Genomic DNA, 14,853 nt, shown 5'->3' with positions numbered 1-14,853 from the left:
ATTAACAAACATACCTGAAAAAATGTTGAAATAGCATTCCCTAAAGAAGGCTTTTAGCTAACAGTGGTATCTCTCCCTACCCTGCAGCTGCCCTTAACCCAACCATTGCAGACTATATGAAACCCACTTGCTATATATACCCATTTATATGTGGCACTTATTTGCCATCCTATAACAATTATTTTTTTTTGGCAATCATTCAATTGTTTCTCCTCATTTATTTATGAGCTCCATAGGGGGCTGGGTTCACATTTGTTTTCCTCACCAATGTGCCTCTAGTGCTTAGCAGAATGCGAGGCACACAGAACACACCAAATATTGGTAAAATGTAATTAAAAATGCTTTAATCATGGGGCACCTGGCTCAGTTGGTTAGGCATCTGACTCTTGATTTAGGCTCTGGTCTTGATCTCAGGGTCATGAGTTCAAGCCCCACAATGAGCTCCATGCTGGGCAAGGAGCCTACTTAAAAAAAATGCTTTAATCATGTAATTGTTTCTTACCATCTACTTGATGTGGTTTCAATTTGATAACCATATTTCTATGAACCTGCACTAAAGGTTCTTTGGTTTCTTCATCTTCATCTAAAACCAACTTGGTTGTTATTGGACATTTGGTGGGTGAAGCATCTTCAATCTCTATCACCTACAAGAAAGGGAATTACAGTTAGCTAACTCATAGCAATCTTTCAAGCAATGGTGGAGTATTAGTATTACTAAGGGAAATTTTCCAAAATATAGACCCATCTACTTACACACCACACATCCAATATTTTGGTTCAATTAAGATCAGGACAGATCACAGGTTAACATGTTTTCCAAAATTAATACTTGTACAAGACTTTGAACCACTGTGGAAATATCAGTAATTAAGCTCATCAGTTCTCACCCAATGTATCTCAACACACATGACAGGTAGAGCTGTGAGAAAACCAGTGCTCTAAAATAAACTATAATAGCACCCTACAAATTTTAATAGACCCATGGCTCCCAAATAAGGATGGTTCTATTTTTCTAGAAGACATCTGAAAATGTGCAAAGGCACTTAAGGTTGTCACAAAGACTGGTCAGGACTGGTATTTAATGTAGGCAGAGGGGAAAGTAAATACAGATGTTCAATAACGTAAAAGTCCCAAACAAGAACTGTTCCACCCAAAATGCGAAACGACTCCCACCGCAAAACAGCATAAATACGTGTTGTGAAAGGGAAAACCTTTTAGAAACATTGGTTTGAGAACCACAGGCTCAAAAAACATTACAAAAACATAAAATATCCTCTAATGCAAAAGGGAAACAATTATCTCAAGTTTCCTATTTAAGAAAAAACTTATATATACAAATGAATACATGTATGTGTATGCATTTTTTGCTGTCTTATCCCAATATCTATCCATTACATACTACACCCAAGAACTGCATAAGGTAGGTACAAATATTCCCATTTTACAAATAAAAAGTGAAGGACACAGAAGTTAAATAACTTACACAAAGTCATACAACTCTTAAGTATTACAGCACTAAGATACCCAGAGGGTCAGACACTAGAGTCCTTGCTCTTAACCACTACACAGTACTACTTTAATAAAGGAAATGCTTGTATAAACAAACACTTTTTTTTTTTTTAAAAGATTTTATTTCTTTACTTGAGAGAGAGACACAGCGAGAGAGGGAACACAAGCAAGGGGAGTGGGAGAAGGAGAAGCAGGCTTCCCGCTGAGCAGGGAGCCCGATGCGGGGCTCAATACCAGGACCCTGGGATCATGACCCGAGCCGAAGGCAGACGCCCAACAACTGAGCCACCCAGGCGCCCCTAAACAAACACTTTTATGATTCCATGAAAACCAATAAAGATTCATGATTTTGTTTTTTATAAGATTCATGATTTTAAAAATACAGACATCATGATATTTAAGGAATACATTTACCCAGTACTTTCTTATTTAGAACTGTAACTATGGATTACTTAATATTCACCATGGAAATTTTCAAATGTAAAAAAAAAATAGAATAGTATAATAAACCCTGTTCCCCATTATCCAGCTTCAAATATTACAACTTCTGGTCAGTTTTTTTTTCACCGACAGCCTCCTATTCATTCTCCAACTCCAAAGATCCCACAAATGATTTTGAAGCAAACGTGAGAAAGCACGGAATTTCATCTGTAAATGTTTTTAAATGTGTCTTTAAAAGGATACTCTCTTTTTTAAACCGTAACTACATTATCATTTTTTTTTTATTTTAAGATTTTATTTATTTGACAGAGAGGAACACAGCGAAAGAGGGAACACAAGCAGGGGGAGTGGGAGAGGGAGAAGCAGGCTTCCCGCCGAGCAGAGAGCCTGATGTGGGGCTCGATCCCAGGACCCTGCGATCATGACCTGAGCCGAAGGCAGACGCTTAATGACTGAGCCACCCAGGCGCCCCTACATTATCATTACTGAATGTAAAAAAATTATGAGTCACAAATCTGTGATAAATTACCTGAATAGATACTGCACTTACATAGAAGTGTAAATGATAGACAAATCAAGATTAATACTAGGTGACACCATGGTAGAGTATAAATACCATGGGCCATTTAGATCCAAACTCCATTTTAACAAGTTACTTAAACCCTCCTAGCTTCAGTTTTTTCACCTACAAACTGGGAAGGATTATAAACAGCCTTCATGGGGTTGTTGTGGAGATTAAATAAGACAATGTATGCAAAGTAACTGACATAGACTAAATATTCACTAAATTTTTATTGTATGCTAGCTTGGATGTGTACAAGCTTCATATTAATGGGGCAAATCCATTAATCAAAATGGAAAATTTCCTGAATGTCTTGTCCTTTTTGCAAAATGTAGCAGGCAGAATCATAAAAATGGTCCCTAAGATCCCATCCTCTGGTGTAAATATCCTGTACAGTCCGATGCCGCTGAGGGTGGTTGAGATCTGTAATTATGATGGGTTTGACTTAATCAAAAAAAAGGATTCTCCTAGGTGGGCAAGACCTAATCAAAATGAGCCCTTCAAAAGTGTAAGAAATGTTCTTTTACTAGTCTTGAAGCCATGTTGCAGAGAAATGTCTAGGACCTAAGGATCTCAGTGCTACAACTACAAAAAACTGAATTCTGACCAAAAGGGAGATTAAAAGGGACAGAAAGTCTTATATGAAAATCTGAGCCCTGGCTAAAACCTTAATGTCTACTCAGTGAGACACTGAGTAGGTAACCCAGTAGAGCCATACTTAGTTAAGCCACTCTGAAATTCCTGACTTATAGGACTGTGACATAATAATATTGTCTTAAGAGGCTGTTTTTGATAATATTCTAACACATCACTAGAAAAACAATATACATTGCTATAATTAAGACTTTGGAACCATATGTTCATTAGTAATTTGCATGATATTTTTGTTATTAAGTGCTGTCTTTGGATTGAGAATTAGTGAATCTTCATCCTAAATGTAGGAGGAGATAATTTACCTTTTTTATCATTTCATTTTTTTTTCGCCATCATAAGTGTACTCTTTATTCCTCGTCCCGTATTTCCCCCACACCCCTGCCCACCTCCTCTCTGGAAACCATCAGTTTGTTCTCTATAATTAAGAGTCTGTTTCTTGGTCTATCTTTTTTTCCTTTACTCATTTGTTTTGTTTCTTAAATTTGGACAAAGCAGTGAGATCATATGGTATTTGTCTTTCTCTAGCTGACTTATTTTGATCAGCATTATACTCTCTATCTCTAGCCACATCATTGCAAATGGCAAGATTTCATTCTTTTTATGGCTAAATAATATTCCATGCATATATTTAACACTTTTTCTTATCCATTCATCTATCGATGGACACTTGAGCTGCTTCCATAGTTTGGCTACTGCAAATAATGCTGCAACAAACACAGTGGTGCATGTATCCCTCTGAATTAGTGCTTTTATATTTTGGGGGTAAATACCCAGTAGTGTGATTCCTGGATCATAGGGTAGTACTATTTTTAATTTTTTGAGGAACTTCCATACTGTTTCCCAAAATGGCTTCACCAATTTCCATTCCCACCAACAGTGCAAGGCAGTTCATTTTCTCCACAGCCTTGCCAACATTTTGTTTCTTGGGTTTTTCATTTTAGCCATTCTGACAGGTGTGAGGTGATATTTCAATGTAGCTTTGATGTACATTTTCCTGATGATCAGTGATGTTGGGCATATTATAATGTAAAGTTGTTGAATCACTACACTGTACACCTGAAATAACTAAAATACTGTGTGTTAACTATACTTAAATAAAAAACCAAATAAAAATACAAAAGGGATTTAACAATAGTATGAGCATACAGAATAATTAACAAACACGAAGGTGACAACTGAAATTACAACGTATAGAGCAGCAAGAAAAAAGAATAAAGAAAAATGAAAGACTAAGGGACTTGTGGGACACGATCAAGTTCACCAACATATACATTATGAGAGTCAAAGACGACAACGAGAAAGGGGCTGAAAGATTATTTGAGGAAATACTGGCCCAAAACTCCACAAAAGTGAGTAATGACCAGAACCTACAAATCCAAGGAATGCAACAAATCAGAACTGACATAAACTAAAAGAGACCCAGACTCAACACATTATAATCAAAGCTTTGAAAGCCAAAGACAATCTTGAAAATAGCTAGAGAGAACCTGTGAGATACAGGGATCATCAATAACATTATCGGCTGACTTCTCGTCAGAAAATGAGAGGCCAGACGGTAGTGTGATAATACTTTTTTAACGTTTACTTACTTATTTATTTATTTATTTTTTAAATGCCTACTCAACTTTTTTTTTTTTTTAAAGATTCTATTTCTTTGACAGAGAGACACAGCAAGAGAGGGAATATTTATTTATTTTTTAGAGTGAGTGAGAGTGAGCAAGTACAAGGAGGAGGGGCAGAAGGAGGGAAAGTCTTAAACAAATTGCATGTAGAGCACGGAGACTGATATGGGACATGATTTCAAGACCCAGATACCATGACCTGACCCGAAACCAAGAGTCAGATGTTTAACCAACTGTGCCACACAAGCACCCGGATAATATATTTTAAAGTGTTTCAAATGAAGTAACTGTCAGCTGAGAACTTCATAGCAAACAAAATATCCTTCAAAAAAGAAGGAGAAATTGAAACATTCCTAAACTGAGGGAGTTCATTACAACTAGACAAGAAATGCTAAAGGAAGGTGTTCAGGATAAAATGAAAGGATGCTATACAGTAACTCAAAGATGTATGAATAAATAAATACCTATGGAAAAGATATATACGGGGCAGATATACAACCCACTATTATTATAATTTTGGTTTATAACTCTAGGTTTGCTCTCTATGCATGTAAAAGACAAAAGCATTAAAATGTAATTAAAAATATATGTTATTGGGCATAAAGTGTAAAAAAATATAATTTCTGACATGAATAATATACAGGGGGAATGAAGCTTTAGAAACCAACAGTTTTGGCTTTCAACAAAAACTCTGGCATCCCAGAATATAAAACATAGATTATGGGGGGGGGAAGATGGCGGAGGAGTAGGGGACCCTATTTCAGGTGGTCCCCGAAATTGAGCTGGATATCTACCAGACCACTCTGAACACGCACGAAACCAGCCTGAAATGTAAGAAGATCTGAATCTCTACAAACAGAATATCGCAGGCAGTTGATTTTGAGGTACGAAGCGGAGAGCCGTGATTCGGTGGGCAGATATCGCAGGATAAATGGGAGCGGGAGGGTGCCTGGCCGAGGGGATCCTACACCGCTGGTGAGTGACAGCCTCGCACACTGCGGAGGGGGCACAGACTCCCAGACCGGTAGCGCCGGGAAAGGACTTTAGGGCACCCCCCAGGGTGGAAAACCAGACCAGCAGGGTCGCGGGCACGTAACCCGCAGCCCCCCAGAAAGAAACCCGGAGCGACGGTCGCGCGCACACGAACTGCAGCCTCTGAGACAGAAACCGGTGCGCAGGGGTTACGCCGGGGAACTACAACCCCTGGGGTGGAAACCCCAAGGGCCAGAGTCGCGTGCGCGAGAACTATGAGCTGGTGGCAGTTTTAGAAGCACAAAGGGCAGAGACGTGTCCCGACCTGGAGGCAGGACTGGGGGCGCTGCGGAGGGGCGCACAACCTAGGACGCTGCAGTTTATAGCAGCACGGACAGAAACGGAGACAGTGTAGCCTGGAGAGTTCACTGAAGAACAGACCGTGCTTTCTCTGCTCTGAGGCACAGGGTTGGAAACGATCTCTTCTGCTCTGACTCATGGAACAGACGCGGAAAGCCGCCAGGGAAAAGCCCCAGAGAACAAAAGCCCCAAAGACTGATTCCCACTGAGCCCATCCCCCACCACAGGGGCGCAGGGCAACTCCACCCAAACAGGGTTGCCTGAATAACAGCGTGGCAGGCCCCTCCCGCAGAAGACAGGCTGGGAAAACAAGAGGCCAGCAACCCTAAGGTCCCAAGAAAACAGGTGCATCTTGCTTGGGTTCTGGTCAATAATTTGGACTCTATACATTCCCTCAAACACCAATCCACAGAATGACTAGGAGGGGGAGCCCCCAAAACAAAAAAGACTCAGAGATTATGACTTATGCTGCATATTTATAAATGGATAGAGATATAACCAAGATGTCGGAGATGGAATTCAGGCTAGCAATTGTGAAGACAATGGCTAGAATGGAGAAATCAATTAATGGCAACACAGAGTCTCTAAGGGCAGAAATAAAAGGTGAATTGGCAGAACTTAAAAATGCTATCAATGAGATCCAATCCAATCTAGATAATCTAACAGCTAGGGTAAGTGAGACAGATGAGAGAATAAGCGATCTGGAAGACAGTATAATAGATAAAAAGGGAAAAGAGGAGGCCAGGGAAAAACAACTCAGAATCCATGAAAATAGAATCAGAGAAATAAGTGACACCATGAGGCGTTCCAATGTCAGAATAATTGGAATCCTGGAGGGGGTGGAGAGAGAGAGAGGGCTAGAAGATGTATTTGAGCAAATCGTAGCTGAGAACTTCCCTAATCTGGGGAATGAAACAAACATTCGAGTCCTAGAGGCAGAGAGGACCCCTCCCAAGATCAAGGAAAACAGACCAACTCCCCGGCATGTAATAGTAAAACTCGCAAATCTTAGACCCAAGGAAACCATCTTAAGGGGAGTTAGGGGGAAGAGATTCCTTAGGTACAGAGGGAGGAACATCAGAATAACGTCAGACCTATCCACAGAGACCTGGCAAGCCAGAAGGCCTGGCAAGACATATTCAGGGTACTAAATGAGAAGAACATGCAGCCAAGAATACTTTATCCGGCAAGGCTTTCATTTACAATGGATAGAGAGATGCAGAGCTTCCACGACTGGCAGAAAATGAAAGAATATGTGACCACTAAGCCGACCAGGCAAGAAATATTAAGGGGGGTTCTATAAAAGGAGAAAGACCCCAAGAGTGATCTACAACAGAAATTTACAGGGACAATCTATAAAAACAACGTCTTCACGGGGCGCCTGGGTGGCTCAGTCGTTAAGCGTCTGCCTTCAGCTCAGGTCATGATCCCAGGGTCCTGGGATCAAGCCCCGCATCGGGCTCCCTGCCACGCGGGAAGCCTGATTCTCCCTCTACCACTCCCCTTGCTTGTGTTCCCTCTCTCGCTGTGTCTCTCTCTGTCAAATAAATAAATAAAATCTTAAAAAAAAACAAACAAAAAAACACAACGTCTTCACAGGCAACATGATGACAATTAATTCATATCTCTCAATCATCACTCTCAACGTGAATGGCCTAAACGCTCCCATAAAACGGCACAGGGTTGCAGATTGGATAAAAAGACAGGACCCATCCCTACGCTGTCTACAAGAGACTCATTTTGAACCTAAAGATACATCCAGACTGAAAGTGAAGGGATGGAGATCCATCTTCCATGGAGCGGACCTCCAAAGAAAGCTGGGGTAGCAATTTTTATATCAGACAAATTAGATTTTAAACAAAAGTCTGTAATAAGAGACAGACGGACACTATATCATTCTTAAAGGGTCTATCCAACAAGAAGATCTAACAATTGTAAATATCTATGCCCCCAACATGGGAGCAGCCATCTACATAAGCCAACTGTTAACGAAAATAAAGAGTCATATTGATAACAATACGTTAAGTGTAGGAGACCACAATACTGCACTCTCACCAATTGACAGATCATCTAAGCAGAAAATGAACAAGGAAACAAGACCTTCGAATGAAACATTGGACCAGATGGACTTCATAGATATTTACAGAACATTCCACCCTAAAACAACAGAATACTCATTCTTCTCAAGCGCACATGGAACTTTCTCCAGAACAGACCAAATACAGGGTCACAAATCTGGTCTCAACCGATACCAAAAGATTGAGGTTATTCCCTGCATATTCTCAGAGCACAGTGCTCTAAAACTGGAACTCAATCACAAGAAAAAATTTGGCAGAAATTCAAACACTTGGAAGCTAAAGACCACTCTGCTCAAAAATGTTAGGGTCAACCAAGAAATCAAAGAAAAACTTAAACAATTCATGGAAATCAATGAGAACGAAAACACATCGGTCCAAAACGTATGGGATACTGCAAAGGCGGTCCTAAGGGGGAAATACATCGCCATCCAAGCCTCACTCAAAAAAATAGAAAAATCCCAAATTCACCAACTAACTCTACACCTAAAAGAACTAGAGGAAAAGCAACAAACGATGCCTAAGGCACGCATTAGAAGAGAAATAATTAAAATTAGAGCAGAAATCAATGAATTAGAAACCAGAAATACAGTAGATCAGAGCAACGAAACCAGAATTTGGTTCTTTGAAAGAATAAATAAGATTGATAAACCACTGGCCAGACTTATCCAAAAGAAAAGAGAAAGGATCCAAATTAATAAAATTATGAATGAAAGGGGAGAGATCACGACTAACACCAAGGAAATAGAAACAATTATTAGAAATTATTATCAACAACTCTATGCCCATAAACTGAGCAATGGGGATGAAATGCAGGCCTTCCTGGAAACCTATAAGCTGCCAAGACTGAAACAGGAAGAAATTGACAACCTGAATACGGCAAGAACCAGTAACGAGATTGAAGCAGTGATCAAAAACCTCCCAAAAAACAAGAGTCCAGGGCATGATGGATTCCCTGGGGAATGCTACCAACATTCAAAGAAGAAATAATACCTATTCTCTTGAAGCTGTTTCAAAAAATAGAAACAGAAGGAAAACTTCCAAACTCATTCTATGAGGCCAGCATTACCTTAATCCCGAAACCAGGCAAAGACCACATCAAAAAGGAGAATTTCAGACTGATATCCCTGAAGAATATGGATTCCAAAATCCTCAACAAAATCCTACCTAATACGATCCAAAAAAACATTAAAGGATCATCCATCACGACCAAGTGGGATTTATCCCCAGGATGCAAAGGTGGTTCAACATGCACAAATCAATCAACGTGATAGAACACATTAATAAGAGGAGAGAGAAGAACCATATGGTCCTCTCAATTGATGTAGAAAAAGCATTTGACAAAATACAACATCCTTTCCTGATTAAAACTCTCCAGAGTAGGAGCACCTGGGTGGCTCAGCCGGTTAAGCGGCTGCCTTCGGCTCAGGTCATGATCCTGGGGTCCTGGGATCGAGCCCCACGTCTGGCTCCGTGCTCAGTGCGGAGCCTGCTTCTCCCTCTCCCTCTGCCTGCCGCTCTGCCTACTTGTGCTCTCTCTCTATCTCTCTGTCAAATAAATAAATAAAAATCTTTAAAAAAATAAAAAAAGAAAAACTCTCCAGAGTATAGGGATAGAGGGAACATTCCTCAAGCTCATGAAATCCATCTATGAAAAACCCACAGTACATATCATCCTCAATGGGGAAAAGCTGAGAGCCTTTCCCTTAAGATCAGGAACACGTCAAGGGTGCCCACTCTCACCACTGTTGCTCAACATAATACTAGAACTCCTAGCAACAGCAATCAGACAACAAAAGAAATAAAAGGTATTCAAATTGGCAAAGAAGAAGTCAAACTCTCTCTTTTCACAGACGACATGACACTTTACGTGGAAAACCCAAAAGACTCCATCCCCAAATTACCAGAACTCATCCAACAATTCAGTAATATGGCAGGATACAAGGTCAATGCACAGAAATCAGTTGCTTTCTTATACACTAACAACGCAACTGTAGAAAGAGAAATTAAAGAAATGATTCCATTTACAATAGCACCAAAAACCATAAGCTACCTCGGAATAAACCTAACCAAAGAGGTAAAGGATCTATACTCTAGGAACTACAAAACACTCATGAAAGAAATTGAAGAAGACACAAAAAGATGGAAAAATATTCCATGCTCATGGATCAGAAGAATAAACATTGTTAAAATGTCTATGCTACCCAGAGCAATCTATACCTTCAATGCCATCCCGATCAAAATTCCAATGACATTTTTCAAAGTGCGGGAACAAACAATCCTAAAATTTGTATGGAATCAGAAAACACCCCGAATCACCAAGGAAATGTTGAAAAAGAAAAACAAAGCTGGGGGCATCGCGTTGCCTGATTTCAAGCTATATTACAAAGCTGTGATCACCAAGACAGCATGGTACTGGCACAAAAACAGACATAGAGACCAATGGAACAGAACAGAGAAACCAGATATGCACCCTCAACTCTGTGGTCAAATAATCTTTGACAAAGCAGGAGAAAACATGCAGTGGAAAAAAGACAGTCTCTTCAATAAATGGCGCTGGGAAAATTGGACAGCCACATGCAGAAGAATGAAAATCGACCATTCTCTAACACCATTCACAAAGATAAACTCAAAGTGGATGAAAGACCTCAAAGTGAGACAGGAATCCATCAAAATCCTAGAGGAGAACATAGGCAGTAACCTCTTTGACATTGGCCACAGCAACTTCTTTCAAGATACATCTCCAAAAGCTAGTGAAACAAAAGCAAAAATGAACTTTTGGGACTTCATCAAGATAAAAAGCTTCTGCACAGCAAAGGAAACAGTCAACAAAACAAAGAGGCATCCCACAGAATGGGAGAAGATATTTGCAAAAGACACTACAGATAAAGGGCTGGTATCCAAGATCTATAAAGAACTTCTCAAACTCAACACCCAAAAAACAAATAATCAAGTCAAAAAGTGGGCAGAAGAGATGAACAGACACTTCCCCGAAGAAGACATACAGATGGCTAACAGACACATGAAAAAATGTTCATCATCATTAGCCATCAGGGAAATCCAAATCAAAACCACACTGAGATACCACCTTACACCAGTTAGAATGGCAAAAATGGACAAGGAAAGAAACAAATGTTGCAGAGGTTGTGGAGAAAGGGGAACCTCTTACACTGTTGGTGGGAATGCAAGTTGGTACAGCCACTTTGGAAAACAGTGTGGAGTTGCCTCAAACATTTAAAAATAGAGCTACCCTATGACCCAGCAATTGCACTACTGGGTATTTACCCCAAAGACACAGATGTAGTGAAAAGAAGGGCCATATGCACCCCAATGTTCATAGCAGCAATGTCCGCAATAGCCAAACTGTGGAAAGAGCCGAGATGCCCTTCAACAGATAAATGGATAAAGAAGATGTGGTCCATATATACAATGGAATATGACTCAGCCATCAGAAAAGATGAATACCCAACTTTTACATCAACATAGATGGGACTGGAGGAGATTATGCTAAGTGAAATAAGTCAAGCAGAGAAAGTCAATTATCATATGGTTTCACTTATTTGTGGAACATAAGGAATAACATGGAGGACATTAGGAGAAGGAAGGGAAAAATGGGGGGGTGGGAATTGGAGGGAGAGATGAACCATGAGAGACTATGGACTCTGAGAAACAAACAGGGTTTTAGAGGAGAGGGGGGAGGGGGGATTGGTTGGCCCAGTGATGGGTATTAAGGAGGGCACGTACTGCATGGAGCACTGGGTGTTATATGAAAACAATGGATCGTGGATCACTACATCAAAAACTAATGATGTATTGTATGGTGACTAACGTAATAAAATTTAAAAAAAAAAAAGAAACCTACAGTTTTGTATATGATTCAATTAAGTTCGTATCAAATCAAACTACATCATTATAACATTAGATGTTATATTTTATACCATTATAACGACAAAGAAAATATCTAATGATTATGCACAAAACTGAGATGCGAATTAAAATGCGTCCTCGTTCGGGGCGCCTGGGTGGCTCAGTCGTTAAGCGTCTGCCTTCGGCTCAGGTCATGATCCCAGGGTCCCGGGATCGAGCCCCACATCGGGCTCCCTGCTCTGGGGGAAGCCTACTTCTCCCTCTCCCACTCCCCCCTGCTTGTGTCCCCTCTCTCACTGTGTCTCTCTCTGTCAAATAAATAAATAAAAATCTAAAAATATAAAAATAAAAAAATAAAATGCGTCCTCGTTCAAAAAAGTCAACTAAACAAAAAAAGAAGCAGGGGGGCCTGGGTGGCTCAGTTGTTAGGTGTCTGCCTTCGGTTCAGGTCCTGGGATCGAGCCCCATATCGGGCTCCTCCCGCGCTTGTGTTCCCTCTCTCATTGTCTTTCTCTGTCAAATAAGTAAATAAAATCTTAAATAAAAAGGCAGCAATGGAGAAAATGATGAAAAAAAAGCAGTAAGACAAACAAAAAGTATCAAAATGGCAAAAGTAAATTCTTACTCATCAGTACTTACTTAAAACACAAATGGATTAAACCCTCAATTAAAAGGCAAGGATTGAGAGGGAGGAGCAAGATGGCGGAGGACTAGGAGAACTAAATTTCGTCTGGTCCCAGGAATTCAGCTAGATAGGGATCAAACCATTCTGAACACCTATGAACTCAACAGGAGACCGAAGAAAAGAATAGCAGCAACTCTCTGAACAGAAAAGCGAACCCTTTATGGAAGGTAGGATGTGTGGAGAGGTGAATCCGAGACGATATTCGGGAAAATAGATGGCGCGAGGGAAGGAGCCTCCATCAGCCGCTACTATCAAGTGACAGAGCAGTGGAGCACAAAATCGGAACTTTTAGAAGTCGGCTCCGCTGAGGGACATCGCTACAGTGGCTAAGCGGAGGATGGAACCCTTGCTGAGACAGTGTAGTCTCAGGACCCTTGGGGTCACAGAAAGACCAGGGGTGCCTGAGTATGGCAAAGCTCCCAGATATTGGATCAGGGAAGCTGGCTGCAGAGACAGAGCTGAGGAGTGGGCTCTCAGCTTAAGGATGCGGTAAACTGTGATCCGTGGCACAGTCGGGCCACTAATCTTCCAGCAGGGACCCAACAAGTGGCAGATCCAGGGAGACTCCCCTTCCTCCCCGGGGAGGGGCGGCACAGGAGCGCACCGCAGGAATCTGCTGAGTTTGGAGACTCCACACGGTCTCGAGTGCCAGAGATAGAAACGCCCAGTCACAGTCAGTCACAGGCCGGGGGAGCACGGAGTGCGGCCTGAGACCAGAGATAGAGAAGTGATTGAATGCTTTTCTCTGGGGGCACACTGAGGAGCGGGGCCCCGAGTTCTCGGCTCCTCTGGGACGGAGATTGGGAGGCTGCCATTTTCACTGTCATCCTAAAAAGCTGTATGGAAAGCTTACAGGGAACAAAAGCTCCCAAGAGCAAACCCGAACAGATGACTTAGCCCAGCCCCCAGCAAGGGCGGTGCAATTCTGCCTCCGCCAAAGACATCTGAGAACCACGGCGACAGGCCCCTCCCCCAGATCAGCAAGAACAGCCAGCCACGACCAAGTTTACCTATCAATGAGAACAGCAGAACTCCACCACTAAGGGAATACTGCACATAGAATTCATGGCTTTTCCCCCATGATTCTATACTCTTTCAAAGTTAATTTTTTTAATATTCTTTTTTTGAATTTTTCTTTTTCCCTGTTTCAACCAACATCTCATCAATCCCTTTTTTAAAACTCTTTTTTATTTTTCATTTTTACACTGATATTCTATCATTTCATTGTAGTTAACCTTATTTTTGGTATATATATAAGCTGTTCTCTCTTTCACATTTTGGGATATACTTTCTTCTAACAGACCAAAATATACCCTAAATCTCTAGTGTATGGCTTTGTTCTAGTCTCCTGCCTGATCACATTCTCTCCCTTTTTTGTGTTTTAAATTTCTCTTCTTTCTTTTTTCAACCAAGTTCTTATCAATTCCTTTAATAAAACCTTTTATACTTTTCATCTTTACAGTCATATTCCATCCCATCGCATTTACCCTTATTTTTGTACATATGTAAGTTTTCTTTCTTTAAAATTTTGGGAGGCAGTTTCTTCTAACAGACCAAAATACACCCAAATTCTAGTGTGTGGCACTGATCTATTCACCAGCCCGAATAGATTTGATCATATATATATTTTTTTTCTCTTTTCTTTCTTTCTCCTTCTTTTCCCCGGGTTTCAGGTCTCTTATGATTTGTTTAGTGTATAGTTTTCTGGGGTCATTCTTACCCTGTTAGCATTTTATTCTCTCATTCACCTATTCTCCTGTGGACAAAATGACAAGAAGGAAAAACTCACCTCAAAAAAAAAAAGAAAAAGAGGCAGTACCGACTACCAGGGACCTAATCAATACGGACATTAGTAAGATGTCGGAACTAGAGTTCAGAATGACAATTATAAAAATAATAGCTGGGCTTGAAAAAGGCACGGAAGATACTAGAGAAACCCTTTCTGGAGAAATAAACGAACTAAAATCTAACCAAGTCGAAATCAAAAAGGCTATTAATGAGGTACAATCAGAACTAGAGGCTATAACTGCTACAACAAATGAAGCACAAGAGAGAATTAGTGATATAGAAAATCAAATGATGGAGAATAAAGAAGCTGAGAAAAAG

The 14,853-nt window shown here is 40.6% G+C and overlaps 1 protein-coding gene across 1 annotated transcript in view; it reads right to left on the bottom strand.

Moving 5' to 3' along the window:
• Positions 1-14,853, bottom strand: part of ATRX (ATRX chromatin remodeler) — a 319,976-nt gene that overhangs the window by 134,765 nt on the left and 170,358 nt on the right. Inside the window, exon 16 of the mRNA XM_021678803.2 lies at positions 503-644. Coding sequence (XP_021534478.1) covers positions 503-644 — 142 coding nt within the window. The remainder of the gene's footprint in view (positions 1-502; positions 645-14,853) is intronic.

This window comes from Neomonachus schauinslandi, chromosome X (genome assembly GCF_002201575.2).
Source record: "Neomonachus schauinslandi chromosome X, ASM220157v2, whole genome shotgun sequence".
Taxonomy (NCBI): Eukaryota; Metazoa; Chordata; class Mammalia; order Carnivora; family Phocidae; genus Neomonachus; species Neomonachus schauinslandi.
Note: the sequence above shows the minus strand (reverse complement) of the source record. Positions and strands in the feature narration are given on the sequence as shown.